At 47.6% G+C, this 23,616-nt stretch overlaps 1 protein-coding gene across 1 annotated transcript in view; it reads right to left on the bottom strand.

Annotated features, from left to right (window-relative positions):
• sbf2 (SET binding factor 2) overlaps window positions 1-23,616 on the bottom strand; it is a 132,600-nt gene that overhangs the window by 105,078 nt on the left and 3,906 nt on the right. Inside the window, exon 2 of the mRNA XM_084436825.1 lies at window positions 11,036-11,121. Within this exon, the coding sequence (XP_084292951.1) occupies window positions 11,036-11,121 (86 nt within the window). The remainder of the gene's footprint in view (window positions 1-11,035; window positions 11,122-23,616) is intronic.

Raw genomic sequence — 23,616 nt, forward strand, 5'->3', positions numbered from 1 at the left:
ATTAAGCCACTCGGACTGACACTGCCAGTTCAGCAGTTTCCAAGATATTGACACAAGGCAGAGTGAACCACTACATCTTTCTCAACAGCTTTGAGCTGGAACTGGGAGCAACTGCTGATTATAAACGGACAGGTCCTGATTAGGCCAAACATACTCAGCTGACATGCTTTCTGTCAGGCGATAAAACACAAAAGAAATGGTATCATAATTGGTCCTTGAGGGCCAGAAAACATTGTATATTAATTAAATCATTCAACACATGCTAGAGTGGACCTGGCTGTTCCCAGTTCTGGAGGTGAGGGGGTCCACCGGACTAACACCGAGTAAATCACAGCCTTGTCACACCACTCCAACAGTCAATGATATCCAAGAGAGAACGTTTGAAATGTGTTATTTATCAAATGTTCTTTTACCTTGCATTACTTTTACCTTGCATTCCTGAATTGACAAGCTCCCAAATTGCAAGGCTAATTTAACTTAATAATAACAACTGACACAGATCAAGGCTGTTGTACAATGTGTCGTGTTCCTAAACTTGATAAGAAACATGCAAGGCGATGATTCGGGTAAAAGTACTTTTCCATATTTCACAATGGCATGTGTACAGATGTATCAGCTCATGCACGAATACTGGAGCAAACGCAAAACTTTCAACAAGTTCATGGCCGACAGTAACACCTCACCAGATATGAGTCCCACTACAGTACATCCTCTTCATCGGTGAGAGAAAAAAACTGTGAACTGGGATTGGGAGACAATCTATGTGGGTTTAATGGGCGTACAGCTTTTATAGACCAAGAGGGACAGCTGAGAGAAGCCCTCACAGAAGAACACCCTCACAACAACAAAAACCCTCAAGTTCACCAGGTCGAACACTGACCGCAGGGATAATCCAATCAATTCTTCTTATACAGGTTGAGAAGTGGCACGTGACAGCACTGTGTTTGGAGTGGAAGAGTGGAGTCCTAGGCTGGAAGACTTCCTCGCGAAAACAAAAGAACATTTTCACGATAGAGTCTGAACTTCCAGTCGCCCAGGACAATTTGAGTGGGCGGGAGTACTTGCCTTGACAGACAAACTCCTTCAGTCAATCAGCATGACAAAACATAGATCAAACTTTTGCCAAATCCGTTCAGAAGAACGGCAAAACGTCTTATCCGCTAGTTTATACTCTTGTTCTTCTTTAATTGCTGTTATTGAGTCTATATCTGCAAAAACTGCACTTATGGCTAGCGGACTCCTGTTGTATTTCTTATCATCATCTACGGGAACCAATCAAGGACAGGGGCAGAACAGCAGTTAAAATGCAGTCTCCTGATTGGTGCCTCGTTTTCTGGGAAAAATCAAACCGTTCTGGGCGACTGGAAAGTTTTTTTTTCTTTCCCTGATTAAGTCTGGCTTCCAGGCTAGCAGAGTCCAGCACTAGCCTTCAGTTCCAATCCCAATTAATGAAGGGATCAGTAAACATGGACAAAGTTGATCCCATAAATCTCCCTGCACCTGCAGATCACATGCGGGAGTCTCTGACAGCCAGGCAGGCAGAAAGCAGGCTTTATAATAATTACTGGATATCGAGGGTGGATCCCGGGGACCAAGTCCAAGTGCTCAGTCTAGGCCCAGTCCGGTCAGGGACAGGACTGAAGAGCATCTGTTCTTCTGCATGTTTTTACTATTGGGGTCTTATGTGGAGGGAGCCCGAGTGAGCACGGGGAGAACAGCAAACTCCACACAGAAAGGCCAGATGAAGATAGCCCAAGTGGGAATCAAGCCCAAGAAGTTATTGCTGTGAGGTGACGGTGTAACACACCGAGACACCGTGCCACCCAACAGAGGACCAGAGCAGTATGCCAGAGAGGCTGGAGGACTAGCCCTGGCGGGGTGTCTGGATCAGAGAGAAGGAGCCCACAACGCTGGCATTGTTTACTGCTGCTATCTCACCCATAGGCCCACAGCTCCAGTCAGACACAGACAGAGAAAGGCAGAACAGCAACCCTCCAAAGTCAAAATTTTCCAATGTTTTCAGTGAGGTCACTAAGGATCCAACAGTCTGCAGGTACAGTACCTGGCTCACAACCCACATCAAAGACACAGACCTGGAGCATCAGGGACAAGGTGTCCACAACCAGGGGGGGAGGTTGTTTGTGGTTGTCAGCAGATATTTTGAAGACTGGTGTTCAATAGTCTAAGAAAGGTCAGTGGTATTATGGAATGTTTGCACAGTAACTTCAAGTGGACTTGACAGACATCTCCAGGGACCTGGACCAAAACAAGCCATCTTATGCACTGATCCCTGTTTTGGTCTTGTGGTACCCTAACCCTGATCCCTGTTTTGGTCTTGTGGTACCCTAACCCTGATCCCTGTTTTGGTCTTGTGGTACCCTAACCCTGGGGAAAATGACTCCTCTGAGGCCAATACGCTCAAACCGGATGACCCTCAAAGGACATGAAAAACAGACCATGAATTTCTGAGCAACATTCGCAACCATCTCCATCCAGCAAAATTCCTTCAACCTTGGTAGGACGGACAGAAAAAGAAGGCCAGTGTTATTATTTAACAACAGCCTTACAAATGGTGAACTCGGGTTTGTTTTTTCGACTTGTCACGCATTTCCACAGAGGAGACAGCAGAAACAAGTTGGGAGGACAGAATGTTGTCTGCAGGCCTGTTGTAATGGTCTGACCCCTGCACGTTCAGGGTTGAACTTCATGCTCTCTGGAATGCCTCCGTGTCCCATAAACTAACAGTGCGTGAGAGAGGAACATACCAACAAACACATACGGGGGGTGGGTGTATGGGGTGTCTGTTCATCAAACCCAACAATCATATAGGCTATAACAGGCACATTAATGAACACGCGTACAGGGTATGCTCAAAGGATTACACAAATAGCCTGTGTAATTAAATTTGAATACTCTGCAATTTAGCAATATACACTACAAAGTCATTCCAGTCATTCTTCTGGCATTTGTGTGGCACATGTTTCATTTCCTTGCTGCGAACTCTCCGGTAGTAAATTCAAATAAGGAAGAGAGATGGAGGCGGTGGAAGTGTCCCATTCCAATACAAACATAAAGCACGCTCACAATAACCAGCGCAACACATTGAAATTATTTCAACACGTGGATTTAATTTTCCCCTCCATCTCTGGACAGACCCAGAGGGGCTGGAGGAGGTAAGAGCCAGACACTAGTGTGTCACCGTGTGTGACTGCCCATAATCCTCTCCTAACAAACCAGGAGACGTTCCTAGACTGGGATTTACGGTTGGTGGAATGGCCAGGTCGGACAATATCAGCTAGGCCTATATTTTTTCCTGGGGTAAAAAAAACAACTATTAAAAGCCTAGTGTTCCTCTCCAGGCGTTGATACATTCCTGTGGGGTTTGACAGTTACAGTTTTAACGTGTGTGATGAATCATAGGGTTGCCTAAGTTTGGGACAATCTATTTAGCCTATAGTCAAAGTCCCATTTCAAATTCACGCAGTCTAGGGATGTAATCGCTTACTAAACTAAAGAAAAAAACAATGAGCCTGAAGGTATTTTCATCAAGGTTAATGTGGTCACCTTCCTTGGAATGCCCTTGGAAGCTTTCTTAGAACTACTAAGTCACTGAGATGTGGGATCTGGGCGTGACACCTGTGGCCTTCGGACAAACGCCACTGCTGTTTACTCCTGTGTGTCAGCCCTGAGGAATCCTCATTCTAAATGACTACATGGACAGGAGAGACCGTTAAGACATCTCCATATATTTCCACCCAACCCTGACTCAGCACACTCCACACACGAGAGCCCTGAACACCAGGAGGGCTCGGCAGACATGCATGCAGGGTAGAGTCTTCCAGACCTGGACTGACATGCATGCAGGGTAGAGTCTTCCAGACCTAGACTTCTGCCACTGCACACAAGGGCTGAACTGAGCTGAGCTGAGCAGAGCAGAGCAGAGCAGAGCAGAGCAGAGCAGAGCAGAGTAGAGCAGAGTAGAGTAGAGTAGAGTAGAGTAGAGTAGAGTAGAGTAAAGTAGAGTAGAGCAGAGCAGAGCAGAGCAGAGCAGAGCAGAGTAGAGTAGAGTAGAGTAGAGTAGAGTAGAGTAGAGTAGAGTAGAGTAGAGCAGAGCAGAGTACAGTAGAGCAGAGCAGAGCAGAGCAGGGCTGCAACAAACGACTATTTTAATTGTCGATTAGTCACCGATTATTGAAACGCTTAGTCGACTAATCTTTTCCTTTTTTTCCTTAAAAAAAAAAAACAGGTTAATTGCATGAATATAAAATGTCTCTTATGGTATATTTAGCCATCAGCTTTTAAATCTAGCAAGACAAGAAAGAACAAACTTCATTCAAAAATGTCTCTTAATTATTACCCTTCTGCTGATAGTACAAGTATAAAACTATAAGTAAAAAAAAAAAAAAAATTGTCTGTGCAGTGTGTATAAACTAAAAATAAATCTTTGTCCATTATTTTGAACAAGGACCGGCATGAAGTTCAGTTAACCAATGCACATTAAATAACATTAAATAAATGTAAACATCAACAAGAGGCCACATGTGAAGGCAGTGGCCTGCTGGGGGGTGCATGTCTGCTTCTTCTGCACAAAAGTATCCAGCGTGCTTCTGCTGCTTTTCACACTGCATAAATGGGATACAATTTATTTTGTCAGGCAGACAGGCACAGTAAACATGGTAGATGTGTCAGCACTATTTCAGAAGAAAAGTGATTTTTTGTACATGATTCTAGAAGCAGTCTTCTCCCTAGTAGATGATTCTAGAAGCAGTCTTCTCCCTAGTAGAACCGCTATCCTGGCTTGCTAGTGCTAGCTGGGATAACGTTACCAAAAGCAATGCAACAAACTAACGCGGGCCAACTCCTACTAGTTAGCTTACCTTAAACTTGAAAGTTGAACCTACACAGACATCAGAATGTTCACACGTTTGTACTGATTCATAAACTGTAACGTTAAATATCTAAGCTGTGCGATGTATACTTTTGAAAAGGCAAGTAAGGGCTAGTGTTAGCTATGTGTTGCTACGATAAGCTAACGTTCATCTTACCTTGACGAGTCGCTGGTGTCCGCTCCAACATGCTTTCTCTTCAAATGCTCATGCATGATCGTCGTACTGCCATGGTAGGCTAGCTCGGCCTTGCATAGCTTGTATGTAATCTTTTTCCCTGCAGCGTGTAAAGTAAACCGCTCCCAAACTTTTGATGTTTGCTGCGTGTTGGAGCCGAACTCGTAGATGGACTTGGCTCTGCCATTTTATCCCACTGAGTGACCCTTGAACTCTGAACACTACTCCGCATGTGCGGAGAAATTAAATTTGTTGATGACTATTTTCATTGTCGATTTTTGTCGACAATGTCGACTAATCGTTGCACCCTTAGAGCAGAGTAGGGTAGAGCAGAGCAGAGTAGAGTAGAGCAGAGCAGAGCAGAACAGAACAGAGTAGAGCAGAGAGCAGAGAATGTAGAATCTTCATTTGTCATACAGCACACACAGGAGATGTGGAGATTAATTGTTCTCTGCGCTTAACCCATCCCAACGTCCTTCCCCCAAGGGCAGCAGGGAGCTGACGTAGGCAGCGTATACGACCAACGGCCAACCATGGACGGCCAGCGTATACGATCTGTTCTTCTGCATGTTTTTCATATTGGGTTCTTTATGGGGGAAACCCTTGCGAACACGGGGAGAACATGCAAACTCCACACAGAAAGGTCCGGAGACCTTCTTACTGTGAGGTGACAGTACTAGGTACTGCGCCACCATGCCGCACATGAGCAATTTTTTGGGTTCAGTGTCTTGCTCAAGGACACTTCGGCACAACGCCAGGAGCTGGGATCGAACCGGGGACCTTGCGATCCCTAGCCGGCCGCTCTACCTCCTGAGCTACGTGCCGAGGACAGGCGAGGAAAGGAGAGGAGAGGAGAGGAGAGGAGAGGAGAGGAGAGGAGAGGAGAGGAGAGGAGAGGAGAGGAGAGGAGAGGAGAGGAGAGGAGAGGAGAGGAGAGGAGAGGAGAGGAGAGGAGAGGAGAGGAGAGGAGAGGAGAGGAGAGGAGAGGAGAGGAGAAAAGAGCGGGGTTGTATACTCGTTACCCGCCTGGCCTGATTAGAAACACATTTGCCTTAGTTGTAAGTTAGTTTTTTTCTGGGTGCATTCTTCATCTGTGGTTATTTAGTTTGCTGGGGGCCTGTTATGACCACAGAATGTGTTCCGTGCACAGCTCCATCCACCTCGTGTCTCAGTGCAGATGTATTCCCTAGTGCTCTTGTGTCTTAGTGCAGATGTATTCCCTAGTGCTTGTGAATGACTCATTTTCTTATTCTTTTTTTTTTTTTTACGGCGTGGAGAAAATCTGCAAATAATAAACGGAGAACATACCAGTGAAAAATTGGGCTAAAATGCTAATTGCTTGGTGGGTAGGTTAAACACTATGGTGTATCTGCGTTAAAACATCAAAGCTGGAATCCCAGGGCATGTGGCCCTTGACCAAAGTGTGTCACACGCAACGCAAGGGACAGTGGCCCGCCGCTGGCCTGCTTCTCTCTCCTCTTTCCATTGGCCAAACGCCAAAATAATCTTCCTCCAATTCAATATCTCTTAATTGCCTTGATGATATCATTTTGGAGGAAGCGTACAATTTACATAAATTATAGAAAGCATGCAGGACTCAAGTCCTAAATGTGCCATTTCTCTTCATATTTACTCAGCTTTGCGTTGCCAGTTATAATGAAAATGAATGTGCCACATATGGTCCTCGGGGTGTAAGTCCGTCTCTGTAGCCAGGCCCGTCTGACGTACTGATTGGACCTGGTCTGCCGGGTCTTCCTCATGCCCAGAACTGTCTTCCATCACAAATCAGACCTCAGCTGGGGGCGAGGGGGGGGTAGAATACCACAAACAAACACACAGCGATGATACTAGAGCCCTGGGAGTTCAATGACACACACACACACTCACACAACGCATTACACACATACACATGCACCCCCGCACACAAATACCCCCCACGCAAACACACACACTATGTTTTGCTTAAGTAAAGGCGCCGTTTCTATATTTAACCCGGCTGCAGATGTTGAGCGGGATGTTTGAGGGATGATGCGATGTGCGAGCAGTCATGGCCCGTCCCTCAGAGACCAGGCCTGGAGCTGAGATGACTGTGTACCCCCTGACACATACCTGCCCCTCCCTTCTCCATAACTCACGCTTTTTACACACCAGCCACCATGGCCACCAGCAGACACACACTGAGTCACGCAGGAAGAGGGCCCAGTAACCCCTGCCCCCCCGCGGGTCTATCCGTGCTTCACTAACAGCCTGTGTCTCCTTCTTTAATTATCCCATAAACAGCCGAGCGCAGAAAAGCAGGCCTGTGATGCTCCTGCCCAGACCGGAGACGGCCAGACTTCCAGCAGGAATTCACTGCTGATATTTGTTATTCACTGAAAGCCTAAAAAACACACACGCATGCACGCACGCAAATGCACACGCACGCACACACACGCACACACAAACATAAAAATCCTACATCTGGTCAGAGAGACACCGGGTAACCAGCGGTCAACTCCCCTGACGATAGACCAATAATAAATGGCCAATCCATTAGCCAATCCCTAGGGAGGGAAGCCAACGTCTCCTCCGACCAGGGATGAGGCCCGCTCGCCCGTCTCCCCCCTCCTTCCTCACTCCATCACTCTGGCTTCACATGTTCTGCTTAGATTATGTGTCCCGCTGCTCTGCCCGTGTGTGGTCACTGGTCCTATTGAAGCACTGGCCAGTGAGCAGTCTGTGTGACTGAAGCTCCTATTGAAAGACCGACCAGGTGAGCAGTCTTTGACTGAAGCTCCTATTGAAAGACCGACCAGGTGAGCAGTCTGTGTGACTGAAGCTCATATTGAAAGACCGACCAGATGAGCAGTCTGTGTGACTGAAGCTCATATTGAAAGACCGACCAGATGAGCAGTCTCTTGCCATCCGAGCCCCAATGAAACAGTCACGTAGACCTAGATCTTCTCCTCTTGCCATCTCGATCCAAAATGGAGGTCAACTGGGCTTGCTCAGCATAATACACATGCCACAGAGCATGACAAGATGCACTGCTTAACCATTATCCTGCGGTACACCTGTAGGTGAGCATGTGCACTCGTTATGGTTCCACTCGTTATGGTTCTCCACTCGTTATGGTTCTTCACTCGTTATGGTTCTCCACTCGTTATGGTTCTCCACTCGTTATGGTTCTCTACTCGTTATGGTTCTCCACTCGTTATGGTTCTCTACTTGTTATGGTTCTCCACTCGTTATGGTTCTCTACTCGTTTATTCACGTTGTTCCTTTCCTTTGTCATCCACTGGAGAAGGAAACACATGAATCCATCTGACCATAAAAGGCAGAATAGTTTAGTCTCCATGAGGGGAGAAGCACTAAGTTATGTGAACATAAACAACTGCTTAAATGTCGCAATGAAGGCATCTCTGTAAGAAAACATGTGATGATTTAGCTTGGTCTTAATGGATCAAGTACTGCCTGGAATCTGTCACAATATCCCGTCTTAGCAGTCGTCTTTCTGCATTCTGAGACTCTCTCTCTCCTCTCCTGTCTCTCTCTCCTGACTCTCTCTCCTCTCCTGTCTCTCTCTCCTCTACTGACTCTCTCTCCTCTCCTGTCTCTCTCTCCTCTCCTGACTCTCTCTCCTGACTCTCTCTCCTCTCCTGACTCTCTCTCCTCTCTTGTCTCTCTCTCTCTCCTGACTTTCTCTCCTCTCCTGACTCTCTCCTCTCCTGTCTCTCTCTCCTCTCCTGACTCTCTCTCCTGACTCTCTCTTCTCTCCTGACTCTCTCTCCTCTCCTGACTCTCTCTTCTCTCCTGTCTCTCTCTCCTCTCCTGACTCTCTCTCCTCTCCTGACTCTCTCTCCTCTCCTGACTCTCTCTCCTCTCCTGACTCTCTCTCCTCTCCTGACTCTCTCTCCTCTCCTGACTCTCTCCTCTCCTGACTCTCTCTCCTCTCCTGTCTCTCTCTCCTCTCCTGACTCTCTCTCCTCTCCTGACTCTCTCTCCTCTCCTGACTCTCTCTCCTCTCCTGACTCTCTCTCCTCTCCTGACTCTCTCTCCTCTCCTGACTCTCTCTCCTCTCCTGACTCTCTCTCCTCTCCTGACTCTTGGCCAAAAACATCCTCCTCATCCTTAATACGTCCATGTCAACAAATAAATGAACAAGTAGGCAGGCCCTGCTGGCCTGGGTAGGCCAGGGGGCAGGCCAGGGGGCAGGTCAGGGGGCAGGCCTGGGGGCAGGTCAGGGCAGGCCAGGGGGCAGGTCAGGGGGCAGGTCAGGGGGCAGGTCAGGGGGCAGGCCAGGGGGAAGAGCGGGTCTGTGGGAGGCTGCTACTGTTGCCCTGGAGATTTACAGTCCGTTCCCTCCAGACCACGATAAGCAAATATTTGGTTGTGAGCAGCAGCATCGTCATGGTAATAATCTTCCCTGAGCAGAGTCACGGTCCCCTACTCTCTACATCACCCTCGAAGAGGAGGGGTTGGAGGGAGGGAGGGAGGGAGAGAGAGAAAGAGAGAGAGAGGGAGGGAGAGAGAGAGAGAGGGAGAGAGGGAGGGAGAGAGAGAGAGAGGGAGAGAGAGAGAGGGAGAGAGAGGGAGTGAGAGAGAGAGGGAGGGAGAGAGAGAGAGAGAGGGAGGGAGGGAGAGAGAGAGAGGGAGGGAGAGAGAGAGAGAGAGAGAGGGAGGGAGGGAGGGAGGGAGAGAGAGGGAGGGAGGGAGAGAGAGAGAGAGAGAGAGAGAGAGAGAGAGCATCAAAGATAGACAGAGTGGCGCAGGGGAGATGGAGAGATAGCCGCCTGGACTTGGAGGAGGGGGGGGGGGGGGGGGCAGGAGGGGGGGGGGGGGGGCAGGAGGAATTTCCCAATTAGTAGAGGCGGAAGGGGTTGAAACAAACTCTTGAATTATGAATTATGCATTTCGTTGACACAGGAAATTCCATCTGCTGACATCAATCTGCTGTCCACCCTCCAAATGAAGAACATGCACCCTACCCAGGAACATGCACCCACTCCATGGGGTTCCATCTGTCTTCACAACGTGACAGAACATTATAGTGTTACAGGTGGTTCCAACATAGAACATCGGCTTTAGCCGTAAGTGGAGTGGACTCCAATCCACAAATTGTCCAAGCTGCTTGGATCAGGAAGTGGATAGTGTGAAAGGACATGGCAGCTCGCTAACCAGGGGAATACTGTACAACCTGTACAACACATTTAACTCCAGAATGTTCCAGAAGAGCTGCCAGGCTTCCCATTGTGAGTGCTCTTATCTGACAGCCTGACTGGTCAGAGCGCTGGCTGAAGAGCCCGCTTCCCACTGGAGACCACAGGGCCGCGAGATGGACCCTGGAGTCACAACAGGAAGTGATGCAACCCCCTGTACATGTCTGCTCCCTCAGACGCAGGGCGTGTGTACATTAGGTTAAAACTCAGCCCATATGCTTGCACCCTGGTGATTGGTCGACAAAGCTAAGCTGAGATCAGAGAGATCCCGCCTCCTCCTCTTCCAGAACAAAATGCAGAAACACTCCATCTATCCCACATGCAGGGTTGGGGTTCTGGGGACAGGGTTGGGGTTCTGGGGACAGGGTTGGGGTGCTGGGGACAGTGTTGGGCTGCTGGGGACAGGGTGCTGGGGACAGGGTTGGGGTGCTGGGGACAGGGTTGGGCTGCTGGGGACAGGGTTGGGCTGCTGGGGACAGGGTGCTGGGGACAGGGTTGGGGTGCTGGGGACAGGGTTGGGCTGCTGGGGACAGGGTGCTGGGGACAGGGTGCTGGGGACAGGGTTGGGGTGCTGGGGACAGGGTTGGGCTGCTGGGGACAGGGTTGGGCTGCTGGGGACAGGGTTGGGCTGCTGGGGACAGGGTTGGGGTGCTGGGGACAGTGTTGGGCTGCTGGGGACAGGGTGCTGGGGACAGGGTTGGGCTGCTGGGGACAGGGTTGGGCTGCTGGGGACAGGGTTGGGCTGCTGGGGACAGGGTTGGGGAGGCTACTCACCATCTCCACCCCCTGGGGGAAGGCCGTCCCATCCCAGTCCTTCCTGGGGAAGCGTTGGATGATCTTCCCCGATCCCTCTCCAGACCCTGAGGACAGACAACAGACAGTCAGCTAGGACCTGATCCCTCTCCAGACCGTGAGAGGACAGACAACAGACAGTCAGCTAGGACCTGATCCCTCTCCAGACCCTGAGGACAGACAACAGACAGTCAGCTAGGACCTGATCCCTCTCCAGACCCTGAGGACAGACAACAGACAGTCAGCTAGGACCTGATCCCTCTCCAGACCCTGAGGACAGACAACAGACAGTCAGCTAGGACCTGATCCCTCTCCAGACCCTGAGGACAGACAACAGACAGTCAGCTAGGAGGACTGTGCAGAGGGAGAACAGGCATGAGCTGAATTCTTTCCTCTTCAAAACTAAACTAATTATGTCTAAACTAATCTCTCTAAACTCTACAGAACAGGAAAGGAGGAAACACACAAGTCCTTCACGTCACAGGATCTTAAGGCTACAGAAAACAGACGCTTTCTCTGCGTTGGGGAATGATGCAGACTCCACTAGAAGGTCTGCTCTTCACCTTGTGATACGACACACCGGCCATAATCAATCCTAGCAACATCTATTAGTCAAAAGAGCAGACGTAGGCTAGAGGAGGAGGGCATGTAAGGACACAGATCATTTTGATGTGTGAGCACATTTCCAGACTTCCTACTACAGTAATTGGCACAATCAGCTGTGTGCATTCTTACAGTTCCCCATGATTCTCCAGACCTTCTCCATCTCTGCCTCCGTTTCCCCCCCACAACCTCACCTTCACCGTGAGACGGGTCAAAACCCGGTCATTACCCTAGAACATGCATCCTGTATGGCTCCCAGGATTGACAGATTGTGTGTGCGTGTGTAGGTGTGTGTGTGCGTGTGTGTAGGTGAATGTGTGTGTGTGTGTGTGTGTGTGTGTGTGTGTGTGTGTGTGTGTGTGTGTGCGTATGTGTTGCGCGTGCGTGTAGCCCAGTGGAGGCTCGTCCATTGAGGCAGGGGAGGACAGTCCTCCACAGTTTTTGGAGAGAAGAGAGGGAATAAAATATAAATATCTGAATTTATTTATTCATAATTAATATTATCTCAGTTTTGTTCATAAAGCAGGTTTTCCCTATGGATAAAAACCCATTATTCAAATTCTAAAGCTCCAACAGTGACATCTATAACATGCAGCTGGAGGACCCATAGATATCTATGGAAGGGAGGCTAGCCTCCCTTAGGGCGGGTTCTTTTCTCTTAAATCAATGTAATGCCTTTTTTCTTGCTAATTTGTGATTGGCCAAAACGCTGAAAAATTACCGCAAGGGAGGACAGTACTCCGGCCCTGTCTGAACAGGATTCAGATATTGACATTTTGTTAGTCCAATCACATTCCAGATTCCAGATTTACCACAGTGAAGGCCGATTGGGTCGGCGTTGATGTCTGTGTTTCTCTTCCCTGTGCCATTGGAGACTTTTTGTATGTTCGTAGCTCCATAATATAATACATACGAAAGTATTATGGGACATATTATACATCAAACTGTTCGTCTATTCGTCTTGATTCTAGCCATCTAAATATCTAAGCTGACATAAATACTTTTTGAGCTAGAGCCGTCTGAACATGACAGTTCCACTGGCTGGCTAGCCGGTAACGTTAGCTACGAGGTGCACGTCAGGCTACAGCATAGGCAGGCGCGCAGATTGGCTGGAGGCGCAAACTGTCGGCAACTCGTCCAAAACATTAAGAGACTGGGTCGCAACACCGGATCGGAGAAATCCACAGCCTGGCTCCTGCTTGCGTGAGAATTGATCGCTTTGCGGTGCTTATTCCTGTTCCCAACTGTTTGAGAGCCAGCACACCTCAGTGTCCCCTAATCAAAAACATTTTTCATATATCACCCAACCTCTCCAGCATCTCACCAATATCAATTATTTTCTCTCTTTAGAGAAGAGTACAATCCATTACAACAACTATTGCTTACGTTTTATTGTTGTTTTGTAATATTTTATCATGAATATGATATATAAATGCTGCATGTAGTTAAAGAAAGTGTTATTCAGTTTTTCATATGCTAAAATTAACTGTAAATCCACTTTAATGCTGATATTTCAAATAATAACTGACTGAGGGAAAGTGCCCCCCGGCGACCATGGGCAGTTCGCCTCTCTTCCTCCTGTCCCCCTCAGTTTTTTGAGTCACCAGCTGCCACTGGTGTAGCCCCTAGCCAGTAAACCATGTTAAGTTATCTTAAAGGACGAGCCCGTTCACTCTTGTATCGAAACTTAAACGTGGATTCTGTGTTATTTACCTCACAGGAGCAAACGTTACTAAAAAGGTCCTGGAATAAAGCCATAGTGAATAAAGCCATAGTGAATAAATCACGTCTACAGCGTCTAACTCCTGTCAATCTGGCCGGACCGTGCTGACCAAACGCACCAGGCATGTAAATGAGTTAATTGAGCATGAAATTGAACTCAAATGTGACACTGCCATCGACATGAGAAATAAACACGCAGAGAGGTTAAAGAAGGAAGGCAAAATGTATCAGCATATCTGGAATCAGTCACAGCCAATAAATAAATTACAGGGTTGGATTAAATCAAGATGTTTCACAGGGAATGTGGTCAAAGATTAAGTGCGAGAAACACAAGCTGGACAGCTAACACAAAGCAGATTACAGGAGAGGGGAGGTCATTCATTTGTTACTGATGTTCTCTGATGGGCCAGGACCGCAGAACGAGGGAGGGAGGGAGGGAGGGAGAGAGAGAGAGGGAGAGAGAGAGAGGGTGAGAGAGAGGGGGGGGAGGGAGAGAGAGGGAGAGACGGAGGGAGGGAGGGAGGGAGGGAGAGAGGGAGAGAGAGAGATGGAGAGAAGGAGGGAGGAAGAGAGATGGAGAGAGGGAGGGAGCGCGAGAGAGAGAGAGAGAGAGAGAGAGAGAGAGAGAGGGGGGGGGGGAGAGAGAGAGAGAGAGAGACAGAAGGGAGAGTGATGTCCATCTACACATCTGTCAGGCTAGACATCAATCATTCACCTATCATTCCACTTTTCTGTAGGGTATACTTGGATGGGAGGGCGTGGCTAGCCTTCATCCTCCCTGGACCACGCGTATGGCCTCTTAGTATTGGTGAATGCCAAGCTTAGTGTTTGGAAGACCCGGGTTTGACACAGCGTACAGAGGACTGAAGGTCAACCTGAACCAAAACAGATTCATACACTCTTCAAGAACACGGTCACACCTGGCCAACTGGAGCCTGGTCTTTGAACACACACCAGATACAGTTAAGCGCTCGTCAACATCATGCAATGAGCTGCAACTTGCAACAGGCCAAAATATGGGCCTATTTTAAGAGGTGACACGATAGCATTCTTCATCAACTATTTGGAGGTCTAATACATGGAAAATTAAACTCATTAAGAGATTAAAAAATTCCTATCTTCTGGGTGCCAAAGACAGCAACTATCAGAACATTACAGCACACAATATGTCACAGAGGGTTGTGCAACCCAATGACCTCATCTAGCCAAGACCTAGTTTTAAGATCTCAGTGAATGCATTCATTTATGCATTAAGTACCGTTTTATTCATCAGGAGATTCAGGACTGAGAAGAAAAGGTCTCCTACTACCCTACTAAGCACACTAGGACGGAGAAGGTCCTCTACTACCCTACTAAGCACACTAGGACGGATAAGGTCCCCTACTACCCTACTAAGCACACTAGGATGGAGAAGGTACCCTGCTACCCTTCTAAGCACACTAGGATGGAGAAGGTACCCTGCTACCCTACTAAGGGAGTGGGGGGGGGGGGGGGCTAGGGGCTATTATGCATATCGCTTTAGATTCAATAGGTTAGCAATGGACTGACTAAATAGGTTTCTTCATTTGGCAGAAGAAGCCCTTTTTGCAATACTAGTAACTGTACTTCCAATTGTACCATGTGGCTTACTTTGGCACTAAAACAACGACACTGCCTAAAATTCCAATAAACATCCTGGTGTCCTACCTTTTAAAACAGCTTCGTCACCCGTTTAGGAGACCAGGGCAAGAATGTGCTGACAGGACTGTCTGAGATTACCCTCACTTACTCTCCTCTGTCCTTTTCCAAAAACACATTTTTATGGACATTGTCATGCTGCTTCCTTCAGACATGCCAGGTGCCGGCCAAGTGAAAGGAGAGACCAACCTCTCTCCTAACTGTTCTCACTCCAAATTCCAAGAAACTGTGAAAACACAGAGCTGGTTTGCAGAGCATGCTGAATGTACAGGTCGCTCAGTGAAACAGTTACCCAAGTGAACCCACAAAAAACACTTTTTCTATAACAGTACCTCAAGTATAAAAACACTTGTCTGAACTTGTTAACAACTTGCACACGTCCAACAATGCAATTGAGCTAGCACTGGCCTCCTGCCGTGGCTGATCATGCAGAGAGAGGAGAGCGTGAGTCAGGCAAAGAGCCGGACTAACAGCCCTCCACCACCACTACCAGCAACACCACCACTACCACCAACAACACCACCACCTCCACCACCAACACCAACACCACCACTACCACCAACAACACCACCACCACCAACACCACTACCACCAACAACACCTCCACCACCAACACCACCAACACCATCACTACCACCAACAACACCACCACCTCCACCACCAACACCACTACCACCACCAACACCTCCACCACCAACACCATCACTACCACCAAAAACACCACCACCTCCACCACCACCACTACCAACACCAACACCACCATCTCCACCTCCACCACCACCACCACCATTACCACTACCACCACCATCACCATTCCCACCTCCACCACTACCACAGCCCTCAGAGGGGCTGCTGCACTCCTACCCTCCACAGCTCAAGCCTGCTGTCAACAGCCCCTGGAAGCCTTGACCTCTGTCAAGGGTGTTTATCTTCATCTGGGTCCCGGGGCTAGGTGAGCTGATCTGTGTAGAGGCTGGCGTGTGTTGCCTATTAGGCTGGGTGCTGTGGCAGGTGTGTGTGTGTGTGTGTGTGTGTGTGTGTGTGTGTGTGTGTGTGTGTGTGTGTGTGTGTGTGTGCACACGTGTGTGTCTGAGTGAGTGAGTGTGTGTGTGTGTCTGAGTGAGTGTGTGTGTGTCTGCGTGAGTGTGTGTGTCTGCGTGAGTGTGTGTGTGTGTGTGTCTGAGTGAGTGTGTGTGTGTCTGAGTGAGAGTGTGTGTGTCTGAGTGAGTGTGTGTGTGTGTGTGTGTGCGTGTAGGGCTGGAAACTATGTAAGCTATGTAGAGCTGAAAGCACACACACACACACACACACACACACATACACACACAGGCCATGGAGCCTACAGCAGCTGGAAGGGTTGTGAGGTTGTAGGGAGTGTGACCTATGACCTATGACAATTCAGGTGTCTATGGGTTGGTACGTTCTGCTCTAATTGACATCACATGCTTGTGATCTTTCAGCATTCCAAGCTCCAATTTTCAACCAAGGATGACAATAAATGACAGAATTCCTGACATTCCGTGAGGCTGCACTCTGTAAACAATTAAAAGCAGCCCACACTGTCAGATATTACCCCCCAGACGGCAGTAAAGAAGGCCACTAGGGTAGAGTAACAGGGCCGGGGTCGGGGGGGAACATGCTAATTTAAGGATCCGCTTGCAGTAACAGCCAGGGAGGAATTCCAAACAACTGGTATTTTTTCCACTCTGAAAAGAATTTGATGTTTTTGATCCCCGCTTCGATGGTATATACTGTATAGGGACCTGGATTTACAAATAGAACACTACTGATTAGACTAGGCCAGTTTCTAGAGTAAAAATAAATCATCTCTCCACCAGCAATTTGGTTTATCAACACCATGTGTTATGCTGTATAAAGGTTACAACTGACTAACTTTGAAAAGTCTTGTAAAAGCTATAAGCACAAAGCAGACGTCGGACCCATGAAACCAAACTATAAACAACCCCATTAAGCAATAGTCCCGTGTTTTTTCTCTAGTTCTCCACAAAGGTCTCTTGTGAATCTGCAGCACATGTCCGAGGACAGGGATCTGTCTACACTGCAGAGGAAGTCCAGGGGCTTAAGGGGTAGTTCAGAATTTTGGACATATAGAGCCTCATTTACGACTTACCCATAATGTTGATCGATGGGGAACAATTTCAGCGGATTCCATGCTTTTCTTCGTTCGGACGTTCACAACATGTTTATGCTAGCGCAATCGAACCAAATTGGCTAGGATTCAAAGAAAACTCACTTATTAGGCTATACTCAAACAAGTAATGATCGCCAGATAAACTCATCCTCATCAAAGTCAGATCTCTTTCAAACATGGCCACTACAACTTGTATCGATAGTTGGACTTCAAAGATGATGGTACAAAAACTAAAATGAGCTCCCGACAGACTGGCCTTATATTTGATTTGATCTGGGCGCTCTGTGGAGTGTTTAAGTTAGTTTTCTTTGAACGCTAGCCAATTCGGTTCCATTGCGTTAGCATTAGCATGCAGTGAACACCCGAACGAAGGACAGCATGGAATCAGATGAGAATGTTCTCCATCAATCATGCTCTACTGTATGTCTAAAATTCTGAACTAGCCCTTTAAGAAAGTGCTGTAGCTAGCTGGTCATCTACACTGTGGAGTAACGCCCTGGAAAAGAGAGTGGGTTTATCACAGTACTGCTGTGTGTTTACTACTGTACAGTTCGGGACAGGCTATCAGAGTTGGAGATTACTGCATACTGCAGATTAAATCCAAGCCATTATTGCATTTTTGTAATCAAAAGATAGGCTACAGTTTATTTATTTAACTGTTGAGCAAATTTGACACAGCAGACAAATGTGTGCTGAAAGTGACATGAGCAAATATTTGAATTCACTTGCATCAGAAAATCTTAGCACCACGAAACTGAGCTCAAAAAGACAAAAGACTCAATAACAAAATGCTAGAATGCTCTAGGGACATCATTTCAAATCTGCCTGATTAAATCTCCAAAACAAGCACACTATGATCATTAGTCTCTCTTGATTAGTGCAGATGTTTCTTTCCGTGGAAAAAAGCTCCATCCGCCTTCCTGGCCTTGGTCATACTGCGGAGCACTTCTATAAATCAGCAAGGGGAGAAGTGTGTTGTGCTGTTATGGCGTGTATGGATCAGGGCCTCCGCCAGGCAGCCCACGTCATCAGCACGTCAGCCCTAACCTGCATCTGGCCCAGGGGGAGGTCAGCAGCACGTCAGCCCTAACCTGCATCTGGCCCAGGGGGAGGTCAGCAGCACGTCAGCCCTAACCTGCATCTGGCCCAGGGGGAGGTCAGCCCTAACCTGCATCTGGCCCAGGAGGAGGTCAGCCCTAACCTGCATCTGGCCCAGGAGGAGGTCAGCCCTAACCTGCATCTGGCCCAGGGGGAGGTCAGCCCTTACCTGCATCTGGCCCAGGGGGAGGTCAGCCCTAACCTGCATCTGGCCCAGGGGGAGGTCAGCAGCATGTCAGCCCTAACCTGCATCTGGCCCAGGAGGAGGTCAGCCCTAACCTGCATCTGGCCCAGGGGGAGGTCAGCCCTAACCTGCATCTGGCCCAGGGGGAGGTCAGGTCAGTCCACTAACAGGCTGGCAGCACGGAGCTATGACTCCACTCCCCTCAGGTCCACAAGATGGAGTTGATCAGAAATCCCACAGCTAGTGGAACCCAGATATCACACTCCAAAAACCTGTCAGCATGGTTCCCCCAAAGATGCCCCCGGAAGCCTATGCCATCATTTGCATGACAAGAGGAAATGAGACATTGAGACACAAATGAATGGTGTCATGAAGGTCATATTCCAGGAAGCATTCCAGCATCTGAAAGCAGCTGCTGAACTGGATCTGGAGGAGAAGGCCACGTCAAAGATGGTGGGTCAAAAGGGAAACCCATCATCATACGGGTCAAAGGGAGATTCACTGGAGAAGGTTCAAGTGAAGGAAAACCCATCATCATACGGGTCAAAGGGAGATTCACTGGAGAAGGTTAAAGTGAAGAAAAACCCATCATCATACGGGTCAAAGGGAGATTCACTGGAGAAGGTTAAAGTGAAGAAAAACCCATCATCATACGGGTCAAAGGGAGATTCACTGGAGAAGGTTAAAGTGAAGGGAAAACCATCATCATACGGGTCAAAGGGAGATTCACTGGAGAAGGTTCAAGTGAAGGAAAACCCATCATCATACGGGTCAAAGGGAGATTCACTGGAGAAGGTTAAAGTGAAGAAAAACCCATCATCATACGGGTCAAAGGGAGATTCACTGGAGAAGGTTCAAGTGAAGGAAAACCCATCATCATACGGGTCAAAGGGAGATTCACTGGAGAAGGTTAAAGTGAAGAAAAACCCATCATCATACGGGTCAAAGGGAGATTCACTGGAGAAGGTTCAAGTGAAGGGAAACCCATCATCATACGGGTCAAAGGGAGATTCACTGGAGAAGGTTAAAGTGAAGAAAAACCCATCATCATACGGGTCAAAGGGAGATTCACTGGAGAAGGTTCAAGTGAAGGGAAACCCATCATCATACGGGTCAAAGGGAGATTCACTGGAGAAGGTTAAAGTGAAGAAAAACCCATCATCATACGGGTCAAAGGTAGATTCACTGGAGAAGGTTCAAGTGAAGGGAAACCCATCATCATACCGGTCAAAGGGAGATTCACTGGAGAAGGTTCAAGTGACCGTGAAGTGAATTCCAAGATTTGTTTCTAAACACATCTTTAAAAGTAATTGCTGAAAACGTATGGAAGGTTCAGTAAGTAAACTATGTAGCACCGAACTGTGGATTTAAACCCGTAAACTGTTTTTCAACATTTTTATTTTCCTGATTTTTAAAACCGGGCACGATGATGTAATGGACAGTGATGATGCGTACAGTGATGGGTTGAAACTCCAGGACAGTCTTGAGAAATAGAGAAATAATCAAAAGTAGCTGTTTTGGGACTACAGGTAGGTTCTCTAATAGTCCTGAATGTTTATTTTCACTCATATTAGTGTGGTGTAGTGTGCTTAACACTAAACTTTCATATCTTACTTTTATATCATGTGCCTTTTTACTATTTTGAACCAAGTTTACAGGGATTTAACAACAGAATATACATTTTTGTTGAGAGTGAATGGTGGCCATCATTTTGTTTTGGTTTCATTTCCCTAAGAGAGCTAAGCAAATCCCCTCTAAGAGAACTCCGTCACCCCCTGATTGTGATCACACGGCATGCACACGCCTGACACCATCAGACACGCCTCCGCCAGGGAGGGTGGTCACAGAGCAGCAGCGCTGGAGTAGCGCTGGAGTTTCCCCGGGCCAGCTTTGACGATCGGTAACGCGCCCGCCGCGCCCGCCCCCCCCGCCGCGCCCCCTCCCCTGCGCTCACACTCCCCCTCTCAGAGGAAGGAACTCCTCCTCCTTGGGGTCAGGATGCCTCTCATCACAAAGCGGGAACACCGACCGGAAGCTGACCAACAGGCACCGGCCAATCAATGGAGGAGGCTACAAATCCCTGACGTTCAATAACAGAGGGGAACATTCCACTATCTGCCATCTTGTAAATTCTGACCACAACAGGAGTAGGTCTAGCCCCTCTCTTTGGGCCATCAAAGAGGCTAGAGCCTGATGGAAAGAAGGCGGCAGGCTTCTGACTTCTCTGATGCCGATATCATCAGTGTTGTAGTGAGCACTGCTGTGTGTAACTACATGTACTGTGTAGAAAGACTGTTGTGGGTCACAACGAGTCAAGGGATAAAAGGTAAATGAATGGGTTTCCAGTCCCCTATTGCATGGGGCTTTTCACCATTAGAGACTGAAAGTGCAATCGGACCTAGCTTGTTGTTCCGATACTGGGAGAATTTCCCCCGTAGATCGGGTCGTTTCAGCATATGTGAACACAGCAATCGCTCGTGGTTCCGGAAAAAATAAACCGGGCTGAGACCACTTAGAGAGGGTGATCTCAGCCCGCTTGGGGCGATTCGTTTGCAGTGAGGACACCCATTCCTCACAAACCGATGTAGCTCACTGTTGTACCCTGCACTGTCGCAAACATTACTGTAAGAAAAACTGTGTGGTGTCGCAACAGTGTCAACCAGCGGACAAACACATGGTGGAACATCTCTGATAAACAACCAGAAGATGAGGATCGCAGTCATGGATCAATCTGGACAGAGGAGAAGGTACAATGCCTCACTGAATTTTGGGCATATGATCACCGAACACTGGTTTACCAACCAGAGAAGACCTACAGTATCAACGCTATTATACACGCACACTGCTGATGCTCCATTTTCAATTACGGGTCGATCACCGGTGTCAGCGAAGAAAGGACTTCCAGAAATCTAAACTTCCCACAAAATGTGGACCAATCACAAAACTGTTCACAAGCGCGTGGTGTTGAGGGCGTATTCAGAACCAGAGCAGACCCGGAGATCGTTTGCTCTGTTCATATTGCCGTGAACACGAATCAAGGTCCAAGTGCAACATTGTACAGTAACATATTATTCCCTGAATGAGAACAAATTCAGGTTTGAAAGTGGCCTGAGACAGCCAGCAGAATAAACATTTGGAATTTCCCTGGCTAATCAAAATACTAAACACATTCCATAGTCTTCATGATTCAGAACTCTGGCATTTTACAACTGAAAACACTTGAGCTGTGGATCTAGCTGCCTATGTTGTGAGATCAACAGCAACACTGAAAAGGACTTACAGGAAAATCCCTCAAAGCGTAGTCAGCATCCTGTTTACAAGCTCTCTGCATAGAGGCTAACCACAACACATCACCCCTTATAGAACACAACGTACAAACTACAACACATCACACACCTTACAGAACACAAAGCACAAACTACAACACATCACACACCTTACAGAACACAAAGCACAAACTACAACACATCACACACCTTACAGAACACAAAGCACAAATTACAACACATCACACACCTTACAGAACACAAAGCACAAAGCTACAGTATCATGGCCCGTCCTGCAACAACTTTCCCTAAAGGATGCTTCGGTAATCTTGGACAGATTATCTTGGACAGATTATCGTGGACAGATTATCTTGAGCCTGTGTTGGGCTTTCTAGCCGACACAAACCATTTAGACGTTGCCTAGGTGGGGTAGAGAGGGTGATGGGGGTGGGTGTCAAGTATAATGAATCCTTTATCTAGGGCCTATGTCTGGTGTGTGTGTGTGTGTGTGTGTGTGTGTGTGTGTGTGTGTGTGTGTGTGTGTGTGTGCGTGTGCGTGTGCGTGTCCGTTCGTGTGTGCGCCAGGGTTAGGGGGCAAAGGGCAGGGGTCTCCACCCTCTGTCTGACACGTTTCCTCTATCATTTCAATCAAGGTTAATTCCACACTGAAAAACTGAGTCTGAGATAACAACACATTCCCCCAGCGTGCTCTACATTCACCTGCACCGGAGGAGGGGGAGGAGGAGGCAAGTCAACTAGCTCATCAAACCTACACCAGAGGAGGGGGAGGAGGAGGAGGAGGCAAGTCAACTAGCTCATCAAACCTACACCAGAGGAGGGGGAGGAGGAGGAGGAGGCAAGTCAACTAGCTCATCAAACCTACACCGGAGGAGGGGGAGGAGGTGGCAAGTCAACTAGCTCATCAAACCTACACCAGAGGAGGGGGAGGAGGAGGAGGAGGCAAGTCAACTAGCTCATCAAACCTACACCGGAGGAGGGGGAGGAGGCAAGTCAACTAGCTCATCAAACCTACACCACGCTAATGGGTAACACTTTACAATAAGGGTACATTAATAAGCATTAGTTAGTGCATTATTAAGCATTAAGTATCAGTTAACGAATGTCTCTATTAACCATTTAGTAATGTTATTTATGTTAACTAAGGTTAACTCACCTAACCCTAACCCTAACCTTAACTAAGGTATTAATTAACATTAGTAACATAACCTAACCCTAAATAAGCATTAGTTAACAGTTAACTAATGTTTTTTGTGACCCTTATTGTAAAGTGTGACCCGCTAATGAAACGGGCTGTTGGTGCAGTCAAGACTGGTTTGGAAATCACTTTACAAGAGCCAAAATATCAAGACTGAGTAGTGGAGGGAACTATACTGAGTGAGAACTCAACACAGCAAAATACCATAAACATCACTGGAAGTATTTCCAGATGAAATAACTCAGCTGAGAAGAAGCTGGAAAAAAATGGAAAAAATGCTATGTTGACAAGAAAACATTATCAGAGGCAGAAATGCTGGCTGCTACAGTGTGTTTTGAAAAATGTTTGCTGTCTGCATGAGCAATGTCCTTGTAGAAAAGCCAAGTGAGCATACGTTCCTGACAAATGAAATTACAAAAGCAATATTCAAGAAAATGTTGAAACTTTGTGATATAGCTAGCTTAGTAGGCCTAATCGAAAACACTAGCAAAACAATCCATGAAATCTGCTACAACGTAATTTTTTGATTTGAGATAACGTTGGCCCCTTATTCACAATGCTACACGTGTACTGTAACTGTACCACAAGCCCACAAAACATGACTCATCAAGTGACTGCAATCCTAAACTGAACGCTTGAGAGCAT

Source organism: Borostomias antarcticus (genome assembly GCF_949987555.1).
Source record: "Borostomias antarcticus genome assembly, chromosome: 4".
Lineage (NCBI taxonomy): Eukaryota > Metazoa > Chordata > Actinopteri > Stomiiformes > Stomiidae > Borostomias > Borostomias antarcticus.